We start from the raw sequence: 12,806 nt of genomic DNA, 5'->3' as shown, positions 1-12,806 counted from the left end.
CAGGGCAGGGAGGACAATCAGACCGGTGACACATGAGGAAGGGCAAGTGACCTGAAACGAGAGGGCAGGTAAATATCAAAATAAAACAGGAAATGACGAGACATAACAAAAACCCAACTTGACCTCACTGCGGTGTGACATTTTTCTGCCAGAACTCAGCAAGTTTAAAGCACCAAAGGCCATGATAGAGAGTGTTCTCACATTCATATCACAGTGTGGTATGGAAACTGCTCAGCTGATGACAGGAAGGAGCTCAGTGAAAGATAGTGAACGTAGCATCATCATTGGCCAGGATATTCATAACACCCACATGCTCAGGATGGGTCTGAAAATAATCAGAGACGTCTCTCAGCCAGATGCTTTTTGTCTGACTTACTTCAGGTAAGAGATTTAGCCGTATTAAGAGCAGGGCTATGACAGCACATATGCTGAAGCAGTGATGAGGGTCATGAACTCCTCATCATAAAGTTAACTGAGTCCCTCAGCAGTTTCTGACTGGGCCAGACACTCTGTTATGATGGTGACTGATGATGATCCAGAGGTTTGACCTTAGTGGAATCAAACCTGTGGCCCTGCGGTATTAAACTTCACTTTGTAACACCGTTTTGTCTTCTTATCTGTCTTTCTGTTGTAGCGGTGCCATGCTGTCGGGGGTCTGTGGATGAGAAAGTATGTCGTCAGACTTCTACTCCAGAGATGATCCGGTGGAGAGGGGGCCCATCCCCCTGGACATTGACAACGTCCACATGCTGCTGCAGGGTCAGTCGCCACGCTGCACAGTGTTTCTGACTGAACACAGTGAAGTTGAGTTTATTGTGGTTTCAGGCATTTGTTTTTGGTCTTACACCACGGTCCTTTTATAGATCTATGATTTACTTCAACAAGTATTCAAGCTAAACTGAGTGAAGGCTCATTGTTTCTGAGACGAGTGTGAGGTCATTTAACTGTAAAAATAAAAACCCTGTGTCCTGATTTCAATGCTTTATCTCAGTTACCACGGCAACACAATAAGCACAAAGCCTTGGTTATATGTCTCGCTCAGGGGAGCAGTGTGATGACTCCATCTCGGACCGCTGCTGACTCTGTCCCTTCACTTGGTCATGATCAGTTTAATCTGCTGTAAGTCAACTCCCGCTCTCACAGAGACAAGAGTCATGTCGCATGGAGGCATCTGGAGGGAGCGAGCAGTAGGGCGAAGGAGATCATAAACGCTGCTCGCTGTCTCTCAGGGCATTTTTGAACGTTTGAAGCAGAGCTGTGATGTGCCGGGTTGTAGTTTGATCGTGTTCTCGCTGCCTGAGGGACATGTACTACCATCAAGCCTGTGTTACTTTATGAGATTGTGCATTGGAGTTCCAGTTTTATGCAAATTGATCAAATGACTAATGCTGAAACTATTAATTTTTATCGATTGACACAAGCAATCCATTAATTTGATCTAAATGATCAAAAGCACTAAATTAAAACGGTCGATGATGAACTCCTACAGAGCTGACATTCCCATCAGCCTCAGCTAAATGCTAAGATTAAAGTAAAGAAGCCCACTGATAATCACCTCCTGGTAGAATCTTCAAAACTCTAACCTTCCATTACACACGTGCCATGAGCAGCGTGACTCTCAGGTGGACAGGTATCTGCATGGGGGGAGGCTGTAAAAATGAAGTCAAGTCAAATTTTAAGTATATAGCACAAAAAGGCAAATCACAACTTGCCTCTGGCCGTACATTGTTTACCACCCTCTGTCTTTAGACTCTGTATTCACGTCAGGAAAGCATCCACAAAAAAGGCATCACATATAAATAGCCTGTACTTAATAGTACAGTTGCCTCTTATATAGTTTGTTGCCCAAGGACACTTCGACACGCAGACTGGAGGAGATGGGGATCGAACCGCCGATCATCTGGTTAGTGGATGACCCACTCTACCTCCGAGCCACACCTGCCCCACATAAATCAAGATGGGAAGAATGAAGATGGATCCAAAGAGTTTGTGTCCAGGACAGGGGGGTCAGCCTCAGGGTTCTGGAGGAGTCCAGGTTCTAAAGAGTCATCCCAGTACAGTCTGCAGTCTGCCATTGTCCTTAGCAAGAGGCAGCAGCGTACCAGATGGTGATGGAGGACGTGATGATGGACTCAATCAAAGCAGTGTAGAGGTGCACCATCGTTGTCTTTGCAGGAGACCTGATGTTCAGCTCCTACATGATGTCCTGTGAGTTGTTGGTTCCCAGGAAGCGGAAAGACTCCGCAAACATCTTCACTGTCTTCAGAACATTGAGTTCTTAAGTTGTTCTGCCTGCGCCATCTGTAGGCAGACTCTTCATCTGAGATGAGTCCAAAGAGTGTGGTGTCATCTGTGAACTTCAGGAGCTTGACAGACTGACGCCTGGAGGCGCAGCTGTTGGTGTACAGGGAGAAGAGCAGAGGAGAAAGAAGGCAGCTCTGGGGGGGGTGCAGTGCTGATGGACAGAGTTGGAGACATGTTCACCCAGCTTCACATGCTGCTTCCTGTCAGACAGGAAGTCTGTGCTCCACCTGCAGAGCCAGGATGATGGTGTTGAAGCTGAAGTTTACAAACACAAAATACACAGATATGTAGATTGTAGAAGATGAAGGTGAAGGATACAAGAGGACGTTGATGTTTTCATTGCACTTTGCACTTGAAGAGATGACAACACAACTCTGGTATCTCGTTATCTTTCTGTCTTGTCTTCTATCTTTGTATCTCACACTTCTTTTTATTTCCTCTCCACCTATTTCCTGATGTGGATTGCTTCAAGATGGCAACACGTCTCCATTTCTCATCTGTCTGGCTCTCTCCAGTCTCCCACCTCACTCTTTCCTTCTTCTTAGTTTTTTGGGTCCGTTCCCCAAAGTTTCTCCTCTTGACTATTTTTAGCACAACTCCCCACACTTCCTCTCCACATTTAAAAAACACAGTTTTATATTAAACCTTGTTTTTCCATGGTTGTCATTTCCAGCTAGTACAGTGTGCAGAATGCATGATGTAAGCTCAACGCCCCCCATGACAGGCCAGCTCATTTATGTTTGAAGTGGTAATGATGAAAGAATGCCAGTAAACAGCTCACACTGTGTGAATGGTGGCTATATATAGATTTCATGTCACCATAACACTTTTCTTAACATCGACAATCCTAGCAAAGCAGAAAGTAACAAAAACAAACATGCACACAAGACGACATAAAATACATAAAAAATAAGTCAGACTTTAAATGCACATAATGTGCCACACAAAGGTCAATCAGACCATGAAGAAAGTGCTCTGTTTTTTTAATGTAAAGAGGAGGGTCGTTGCGGTGGCGACACCGGAGGCTAGCACCAGCTAGGATTCCCAGCTCGACCTAGCCGCGTATCCCCCGCAGGAGGAAGACGTCCTGGAACTGGACTATGGGAAGATGAAGAGGGCCCCTCACAACTCCTCATATCAGAGGATGAAGACGAGGACGACATCTTTGGGATGGAGATGAGAGCAGCACACCAGCTTCTCCCCTCCCCAGCTCGGACATACTCGACGTGTGCAAACGTTACGTTCGGATCTGTTCGCGTCAAGAGAAAATGCGCAGCATGCGCTATTTTACTCTCTGCATGGCATGGATGCTCCCCTCGGTGTAGACGCGCTAGTGCACGCCTGACCGCACAAGTTTCTTTTTGCGTTCCGTCCCCTGGCCTTGATCACAAAGCAGTGCCTATCCCACTGGGTGGTGGAGGCAATTGCTTTGGCCTATAAGAGTCAGGGTTTGCAGACACCTGTGGGCCTGCGGGCGCACTCGACTCGGGGCTTGGCCGCATCCTGGGCCTTATTCAAGGCAGTTTCTGTTCACGACATCTGTGCTGCAGCGAGTTGGTCCTCGCCTCTCACTTTTGTCCGTTTCTATATGCTGGACGTCGCCGCTCTGTGCGTGGCACGCACGGTTTTGCTGTCCTGATTGGAACAAAGTACTTTTCCCTGTGGGTTGGTAGACACTAGATAAGCTTGTCTGGCAATACGGGAGCAACCACATCCCATAGTGAGACATCGAGCGAAATATTATGAAAGAGAACTTTAGGTTATTTATATAACCCCAGTTTTCTGAGTAATATGAGTGAGATGTCTCACCAGACAACCCTTCTTGCTTGGGCGAGTGAGAAGAGGTGCTTATCTTGAATGATGTGATGCTGTCCGCATGAGCTATTTAAGGTAGGTGGAACTACCTGAGGTGGACGGACATGTTCACCAGCCAATCAGGATTGGCGTAATAAGATTAATGGTTCTGAGGGCTGCAGCGAGGCGTGCATCCCATAGTGAGACATCTCACTTATATTACTCATAGAACCAGGGTTACATAAATAAGTTTCTTTTAGTCCTCTGTGACACTCAACTGAATATCACCCTCACCCAGCTCCGATTCTGGCATGACACTGGCTCTGCTCCCCTGTCAGCATTTCCCGTGGGCCTGAAATCCTCCTCTAGTACTCTAAAAACACTAACACTGCCCCGGTGCTCTGAGCTCACAGTCCGGGAAGCCTGGCTAACAAAGTGAGCTAACATTAGCTAACAGCAGCTACAGCTGTCAGCAGTTTACTTCACTGTCCATCAGGAAACTCTGTAAATCACAGAGAGTTGAGGTGGAGCAGCCGGAGGACATCAGAGGGAAAACCAGAAAACATTTCCTCCATAAAATATGATCCAGTTTCACCAGAATCAGTGAAATAGTTGGTGCTGTGTGACTTAGTGCCGTAAAGCGTTACGTACTTCTCCCGACCCGGAGCCCAAAGTTACATAGTGTGAGAACAGACGTACGAATGACAGAGACACCGTTCACCTGATTACAAGTCAGTGCAGCATCAACAGGATTTAATATCTGTGAAATTAGAAACTGGTATCAGTTCTAATGACTGGAACACAGTCACATTCATCACCAGCAGTTCATTTGTCTGCAACACCTGCCATTCTTCCTGTGGTAGTTACTCATCATGTGTAAGCTACAGTAGGTTAAGTTGTGGATTGGTATGTAAGAGATCCAGTTTTCCACAGTGTTTGACATTTAAATCTGATACATTTTACAGAGTAGTCAGGGCTAGCTTATTGCAGGTCTTGTTTGGGCAGGCTTGAAGCCTCAGTGACTGAGAAGAGGAGGAGCCCATCTCACCTGCTGCCCTGCAGGCTGCAATTGTGGACTAGACTGTTAGCTGGTTAGAACGAGAAGTACTCTCAAATCTATTTCATATCAGTTTGTCTTCCACTGACATCATGGATCTACAGCATTTACAGTGTTTGCTGCACAGAGAAGTTTGATTTGAACTGGACAAGCATGAGTGATCCCATCAGGAGTGAGTTTTACTTCATTTTTCTCTATGGTAGACTTTTATTGATCATACAAAACTGTAGAACATCAATATCAAACTTATGTTAGTCAAATGAATTGAGACATTTTAGCTCATCGTAAGCTTAAACACTTGAATACTTGTGCTGAGAACCACTCTGTGTTTTCTTTTTATCGGCACGTAAATCAAAACTCAAACACCGGCTTCTTTCTCTTTTGAAGGGAAGTTTGCACTTAGGGCCAGGGTTGATTTTGGACCTGATAGGAAGAACATATCTTTCTTACCAAGTCATGCATGTGTCCACTTATTCAGTCATCCATATCAATGCAGGAAACATGCCAGCATATCAGTTTGTGTGGGCATATGTGGAATGATGCATTACCTCCTCTGGTGACTGTATCTTTGTCACTTATGTGTGAAACATTGAATGGAGCATCAGCCTGAAGGCAGAGCTCTGCTGTGTTTAAGTCAATAAATGTATGCTTTGCATGAAAATGCAATGGAAAATGAACTCTGATACTCTGATAGAAGCTAACTTGCAGGCTAATTTAGTGTATTAAGTTATTCTACTAATAGACGACTATAGAATGGTATAAAATGTGTCATTAGTGTGTTAGGTCAACAAGCTGATACTCTGTGATCTGTCAAGAAAACATGTCAGGTTAGCCGGCTAACAGGCTGATTGAGGCGATGAAACAAAAACTCTCAGTTTAAAGCAACACATAAATGAACTGTTCAATGTCCAGTTTGTCTCAGCGCCAGAACTAGACCAGGGCAAGCAGACAGCAGGCTAGGCTAATAGGACTGCTAGTTGCATAGCTAACTGAACTAATGGCTGCTACTGTTAGCAGAAGTTAGCAGTTACTTTAGCCATAAGTAAAGCTAACTGTCCATCAGACACTTCCAAAACTCCTGTGGTACAAATACTAACACTCCCCCGGTGCTCTGAGCTCACAGTCCCTGCTAACAAACTGAGCTAACATTAGCTAACAGCAGCTACAGTTGGCAGCAGTTTACTTCACTGTCCATCATAAACTCTGTAAATCAGGAGGAGCAGCCAGACGACATCAGAGGGAAAAGCAGAAAACATTTTCTAAGTGAGTCATTGAGGCCAGACTCCCAGAACCTGTCCACTCCGGTCTAATTCTTTTCTCATTTGTTGTCTGATGTCAACAGTACATTGATCATATTCCAGACCGCTTCACCAAAATTTATGTTTAAAGTTCTAAAGTTACTTTTGTACAGAAAGGCCCAACCACAGTTCAACCACTTACAGTAAACCACGACCTGACATCTAACACGGTCTCATCCTACAGACTGCAGCAGTCAGGCCTGGATGTTGTGCAAAAAAGAAACATTTGAGAAGAGGAAGTAGTGAGTGTCAGTCACCTTTCACCACCTTGCATACACGTATTCTCCTCTGAACTATTTGTGGTTCAAATGTAGTGTGTTTGATTGGGTTTGCATGCTTTGTACATCATAGAGATGTACGAGTTAAACTGCCCCAGATCTCAGATGATGTCCAGATAAATAAACATTTCTTGGCTAATGTGGAAGTGCTCATTTTAAAGGTTTTGTTACTTTTATAAATAGTTACTCGTTGTATATTGAGGCAGCAGAGATTCACTGTACGAGTTTCCACAGCTACTAAAATGGAAGTACTGTGGTTACAGAGACCAAACGGGTTTGTTTAAAATAATTCTTCTGGCAAACTCTCAAGTGTGTCACAACTCTTGCATTTCTTCGTCTTCTCAAAAACTTTTGGTTGCTCACCATTATTTGTGGTGATCGATCCAGATGCTAAACAACTCAGAGGGTCACGTTGTCTCTTCTCCCTTATCTTCATTTGATGATAGCAGATTCATTATAATAAGATGTCTGAGTCATCGTAGGGGCTCCCTGTGATTAAGATTAGACTGCAAGTAAACTGAAGCCAGAGGTGGCCTGCTGTTAAACATATTAAGACAGAAAATAGCCTGTAAACTGTCTGTCTGTTAATGCAGCTCATAGGAACCAAACTGAGAGCTGGATCTCAGTGTGCACGAGAAAAGACCACCAGCCTTTACCGTGTGATTTGAACTGGACTTGTGAAAAGTATTTGAGATAGATAGCTTCTTTTCTACTTAAAGTTTTATCACCGTTTTTTTGTACTGAGCAGCAGTTACAACAGCAGCAGGTTCATTAGCATTGTCAACAGCAGCAGTAGCACTAAACGGCTTCATGTTATCTGAAGTAAAATAAAAGAAGGATGGGTCGTTTTTGGAGATGCTGCAGCTCTTAATCTGAGGAAAGTGGAAAGCCTTAAGTTTAGATAAGATCAGACTGAGATGTTGATTTTCTGAGGACAATGGAGATCGATGACTGGATTACATGTGAGACTCTTCATACTGTCACTGACCTGGATGAGTTCTTTGAGCCTTACGATGGTGAGTGGTGGACAGTTCAATGTTTTTATCATCTGAGTGCTCAAACCTTCTGCAGCCTGTCTCAGATTCTTCAATAGTCTTAGATTATGCATATACATGCACAGTTTACCATCTTAAATGAAAACAATCAATCAAAATCATTAGTGGAAGCTAAAGTGCAACAATGCAGAGTATATTTCATGCATACAGCATGTATAAATACCCCTGCTTTGTCTGTTCTGATATACACATGAATTAAATTATTCCATCAGTATTTCAGTGCATTTCAGTATGTTGCTAGAAATCTATATTTTAACCCTAGAACACTAACGTTAAAATTAGTAACACCATCACTACATCACTTTGTGTTAGTGTTCTAGGGTTAAAGGTCTTATTCCAAGACTCACAGGGAAGTTGGGGTTAATATGTGAGCAGCTGCTCCATGTTAAATGTCAAATCAATTTCTATGTACTTTAAAACTAAAAGAACAAACACAGATCTACTTCTTAAATTAAAAACATATAGATTTCTATTAAAAAGTCTTGGTGGGCTGCTTGTCTCTGTGTTTTTTCTGAAGATTTGTTTCTTGCAGCTGTCTGCGCCGAATTATCTCCTGTGGCTTTCATTATTCACCAAGGCTTTCTGCTTGTTCAGGCAACACACTGATCAAATACTTGTGTTTGTGATTATTCTCAAAGGTTTTACATACCAACTGGCCAAATCCCTGGGTGTAAGGCAAGCTGCAATAAGAACCTGCTTTTTAAAGGATGGGTTATTATAGTTGTTCAGACTTGGCTAATTTCACAAGAGGTGCACAAAACTCTGAATGCCTCCTGTTTAAAGGGAACGATTCCTTTTCAGCTGACTCAACTAAATGTCTGCAGGTTTGATTTGTGCTTCCATTCTGTAACTTTCCTGGAGGCATAGTTTGGCTTGAACAGTGTTTTACTGCCTCATGGACCTGCTGTATCAACAAATGCTGAGTTTCTTGAACAAAATGCAAAGTTGTTCTTTGTTACATCTTTTAACAGACTTTGTTTCTGGTTAAAGTTAATATTTTTTCATCCCTTAAACGAGAAAAAAGGAAGTCTGCCTCGACAACAGTTCATCCAATCAACTTGACACTTGGCAAATGTATTGCATAGGGGTTTCAAGTGTGAGGTTGGATGATTCTCAAGTAGAAATACCAGAGGCCAAGCTATCACCCTGTTCCAAACAGGCATGTTATGAACTTCAAATCTTGGCATTAACACCAATGACATTATAAAGAATGGACGGCATATGTGTGACACACAAGGGCCATTGTGCAGTTCAGAGTATGTGGCTCTGGCTGCCACCATCTTGGCAGTCCTGCTTGTTCTGCCTCCTGGCTGTAATTTCAAAATTGGCAAAGACTTGGATCATTGGCAGATCTAAGCCAGGCTTAATGATGGCTGGGAAACGACACCTATCTGTCAATCAAAGCGTCCACGCTCTTAATTCTGCATAACTTTAACTTTATATAATTTGAACAGGTGAGTTATATAAAACTTTGTAGAAAGCGGTCTCCACCATGTTTCGTTCATTTCGAGGGAAAATCCCACCCAGTGGCAGGCATTAAGAACAATTACAGAAATAGCCATAGAAATCTTCCTGGTGATGGTTTTATTTGTTCCTGGTCATATGAAGGCATCTGTATTACATGAAGACTGTTTCATAACCAGTTAAAAACTTGTTGAAGTACAGTTTAAGGTAAAGGACATTGTGTGGTCAAACTAACATTAAATATACGAGGAGGGACTCAAACTTTGGTCTCTGAGTTTGGGTCAGTTGATTTTCAGCTGCTTGCACAAATGATTTCTGTCTGGAGAGGACAGTGTTGTCCACCATACTTTAATCTCATGGTGCATGGAGTCGACTGCTCACTGTACAGCATGCACGTCGTTGCTAATAATATTAGCAATCTAAGAAATTGAGACTACTTTACTGTTGCGCTCAATATAAATTGTTCCGTTTAGCATCATGACCTTCAGGTCCGTGTTTTAAATTTGCACTCCACTGTGATTTACAGTTTGATATGAATGAAACTTGACATTGTGCATTTGTTCTTCTTCAACAGTGGAACAAGAACAGATCCAGAAGAAGACCTTCACTAACTGGGTCAACGCTCAGCTGGCAAAGGTGAGCTGTGTTGTCTGAACTCTGCGTGGATAAAAGCATTAAGACGACAGCCCCAAATGACTTGTAGTGTGTCAGATGCATGCATTCATTTCTGTCTCAAAGCTTTATAGAATATTGACAACTTAACAGTGAGTCTAAGGATGATATACACACATAGTTAGTTTGGTCACTCTATAAAAAGAAGCTTGAAACAAAACCAGAGGAACAGAAATACACCAGTAAGCTTCAAACTTTGGTTATAAATAAAACATTCCTCAACACAGCGACCCTGTCAGCTTCCAGCTGGTTTTAGCCACGTGTCTTCTCCATACTGTCCAAATGCCCCAGCTTGCCCTCACACATAAATGTGAGTTAATTTTATTCACTTGCACCATAATGAATTATACACGGCAGTTTCCATTCCTTAAGCTGAGTTTCATGCAGCTTAATAACAAAATGCAGGTGAGCTTGAACATGTGAGGACACGAGCTGATGGATCACCACCTCTCCATGTGTGCACACATATTCCATCATCTAAAGAACGGTTCATCAAAAACTCTCAGTAAATGCTTTTTCGTAAGTTAGTCACCTTATGAATACAGAATCAATCATAACACCTCAAAAAAATGGCTTGAATCAGTAATATTAATAATAAAATGTGTTCTGTGTAATGATTCCTGCAGGGAAGTCACAATGCAAAGACACAAAACATTAAAAATGTCTTTCCTGACAGAAAATTGCAGCTTTTTATGCCGAATCCAAATTTCAGTTTTATCAGTTTTTAAGAATCCTTCTACTTCTTACATCATCTTATTCTCATCTTTTTCTAATATGAAATTTATTTCTCATCAGTGGACTGTATAACAAGTCTATATATGTATTTTTTACCCACAGCACACCATCCACAGTCATGTGATACTTGAGTCTTTGAGGTATTTTATATAATTTAATCAGATGACATGTAAAGACCTCAAAGAGCAAAAAGAAAAAAAAAAGAAATCCATGAGCAAATCTACGGAAGCCCTGAAGGCAAGTGAGAAAATAGCAAAGTAAATAGAAGCTGAAAATCATTTTCTCATCGAGTGCTTGTTATAATAAATCATTTTGACCACAAAAGGATGATGTGCACCACTACCCCACTATCTAAACAGGACAAAAATCACTAATAAATGACAATTCTATTAAACAGAAAGACATGACTAATATATATCAAGCTATACTGTAAAATGTACTTTGTGTTTAGAGTACTTGAAGAAATTAAAGCTCATGTGGAAGAAAACATGAACGCTCTTTGTTCCATTTAGAACCACAGAGTGTCTAAAACCTGGATGCTGTTAAAAACATTTTTTTGTACCAGGCTGTAAACATGTTTATTTCTGCTGTGAAGTTGGACATTTGAACATCGGGACTTCTGGAGACTGACTGGTGGTGGTGTAGAACGTGAAGTAGTGGTCATTCAGTTTCTTATGTCCAAAATCAGTATTACAGCAAGAAACTCTTGACAAAACAACAACTTTTTTTTTCACCAGTTAGAATTAGACTCACTATAAAATCTTTGTCACTTTCCATACAAACACAACCACATCTTGTTTTATTTTCCATGAGAGGACCTTTCCCAGTCAGAGTTGAAGGAAATCCAACATGTCCTGGATTTCACAAAAGACCACTTTGAGACGTCTTTGTTGCAAAAGGTCACAGTCTTAAAGTCAAAGTACCTCCTGACACACGTCAGCTCTTTCCACTTCATGCTGGAGGTCAGCTGTGAATGTGTGACAGTGGAGGACAGTGGGATAGAGGAGGGTGGGCACTGTGTACATAAATATAGCATTGAGGAGTAAGGTTCACAGCACACAGACAGACAGCAACAGACGGCCACCACCCTCCCCTTCCCTCCACCACTGCCCACCCACCGTCCACACCCCCTCGATCCACCCACCAGGCATCCACCCAGCACAGGGCTCAGTGTTTGACTCAGCGGGGGCTCTGCCAATAAAACCACTGGTGGAGATAATTGCTAATCCTTTGGTGGTTGTTCACGTTGTCACATGTGAATAGTTTCCTTTCCACTGTGGAAAGTACAAACTGGCTGATATTAAACAGGCAGTGTTACTATAGGAAACATTAAACAAACGTTGTATTGTGGTGATTCTTCTTCTCTTCTGACTTAATGAGACTCCATCAGACACTACTTATAAGATGTGTGCAAAGAGATAACCGTGGTTTCATATTCATTTTTGACTGTTTGTCACATGTGGAGAATATTCAAGGTCTGCAGTTAAAACCAGCAATAAATTAGGGAGATATAAGATGTGTATCTGTTATGGATTGAAAGTGACATTTGATTGCAATAAATCAGCTGATATTTTGTTTTTTTGTACCATATGATCATAGAAACAAACACTTTTGGATTCAATTTGGTTATTAATAAATGTGATCATGATATGTACAGTACCACACAGAACATTTTAGATTTAAAAAAATTATGATCCACTTTCATCAAAATCAGTGAAATTGTATCGCTGCTGAGCTTGGTTACACTGCCCGCTTGCCCAGCTCTAGTTCTGCTACGACACCGGCTCCACTCCTTGTCAGCATTCTCCAGTTGCTCTGAGTTCACAGTCCGGGAAGCCTGGCTATCAAACTGAGCTAACATTAGCTAACAGCAGCTACAGTTGGCAGCAGTTTACTTCACTGTCCATCAGGAAACTCTGTAAATCACAGAGAGTTGAGGTGGAGCAGCCGGAGGACATCAGAGGGAAAAGCAGAAAACATTTTTTCCATAAAATATGATCCAGTTTCACCAGAATCAGTCAAAGAGTTGGTGGTGTGGGACTTAGTGCCGTAAAGTATAACGCACTTATAAAGCCTGAAAAAAGTGAATTTATGACTTTTAGGATGCAGAAAAATCTAACTACAATAACCATCATTATCTGGAGAAGAT

General features: G+C 42.1%; 1 protein-coding gene across 1 annotated transcript in view; it reads left to right on the top strand.

Moving 5' to 3' along the window:
* Positions 1–12,806, top strand: part of syne2b (spectrin repeat containing, nuclear envelope 2b) — an 81,449-nt gene that overhangs the window by 9,097 nt on the left and 59,546 nt on the right. The window contains exons 2-3 of the mRNA XM_019264052.2: positions 635–759; positions 9,825–9,886. Coding sequence (XP_019119597.1) covers positions 672–759; positions 9,825–9,886 — 150 coding nt within the window. The 5' untranslated portion in view covers positions 635–671. The remainder of the gene's footprint in view (positions 1–634; positions 760–9,824; positions 9,887–12,806) is intronic.

This window comes from Larimichthys crocea, chromosome V, assembly GCF_000972845.2.
Source record: "Larimichthys crocea isolate SSNF chromosome V, L_crocea_2.0, whole genome shotgun sequence".
Taxonomy (NCBI): Eukaryota; Metazoa; Chordata; class Actinopteri; family Sciaenidae; genus Larimichthys; species Larimichthys crocea.
Note: the sequence above shows the minus strand (reverse complement) of the source record. Positions and strands in the feature narration are given on the sequence as shown.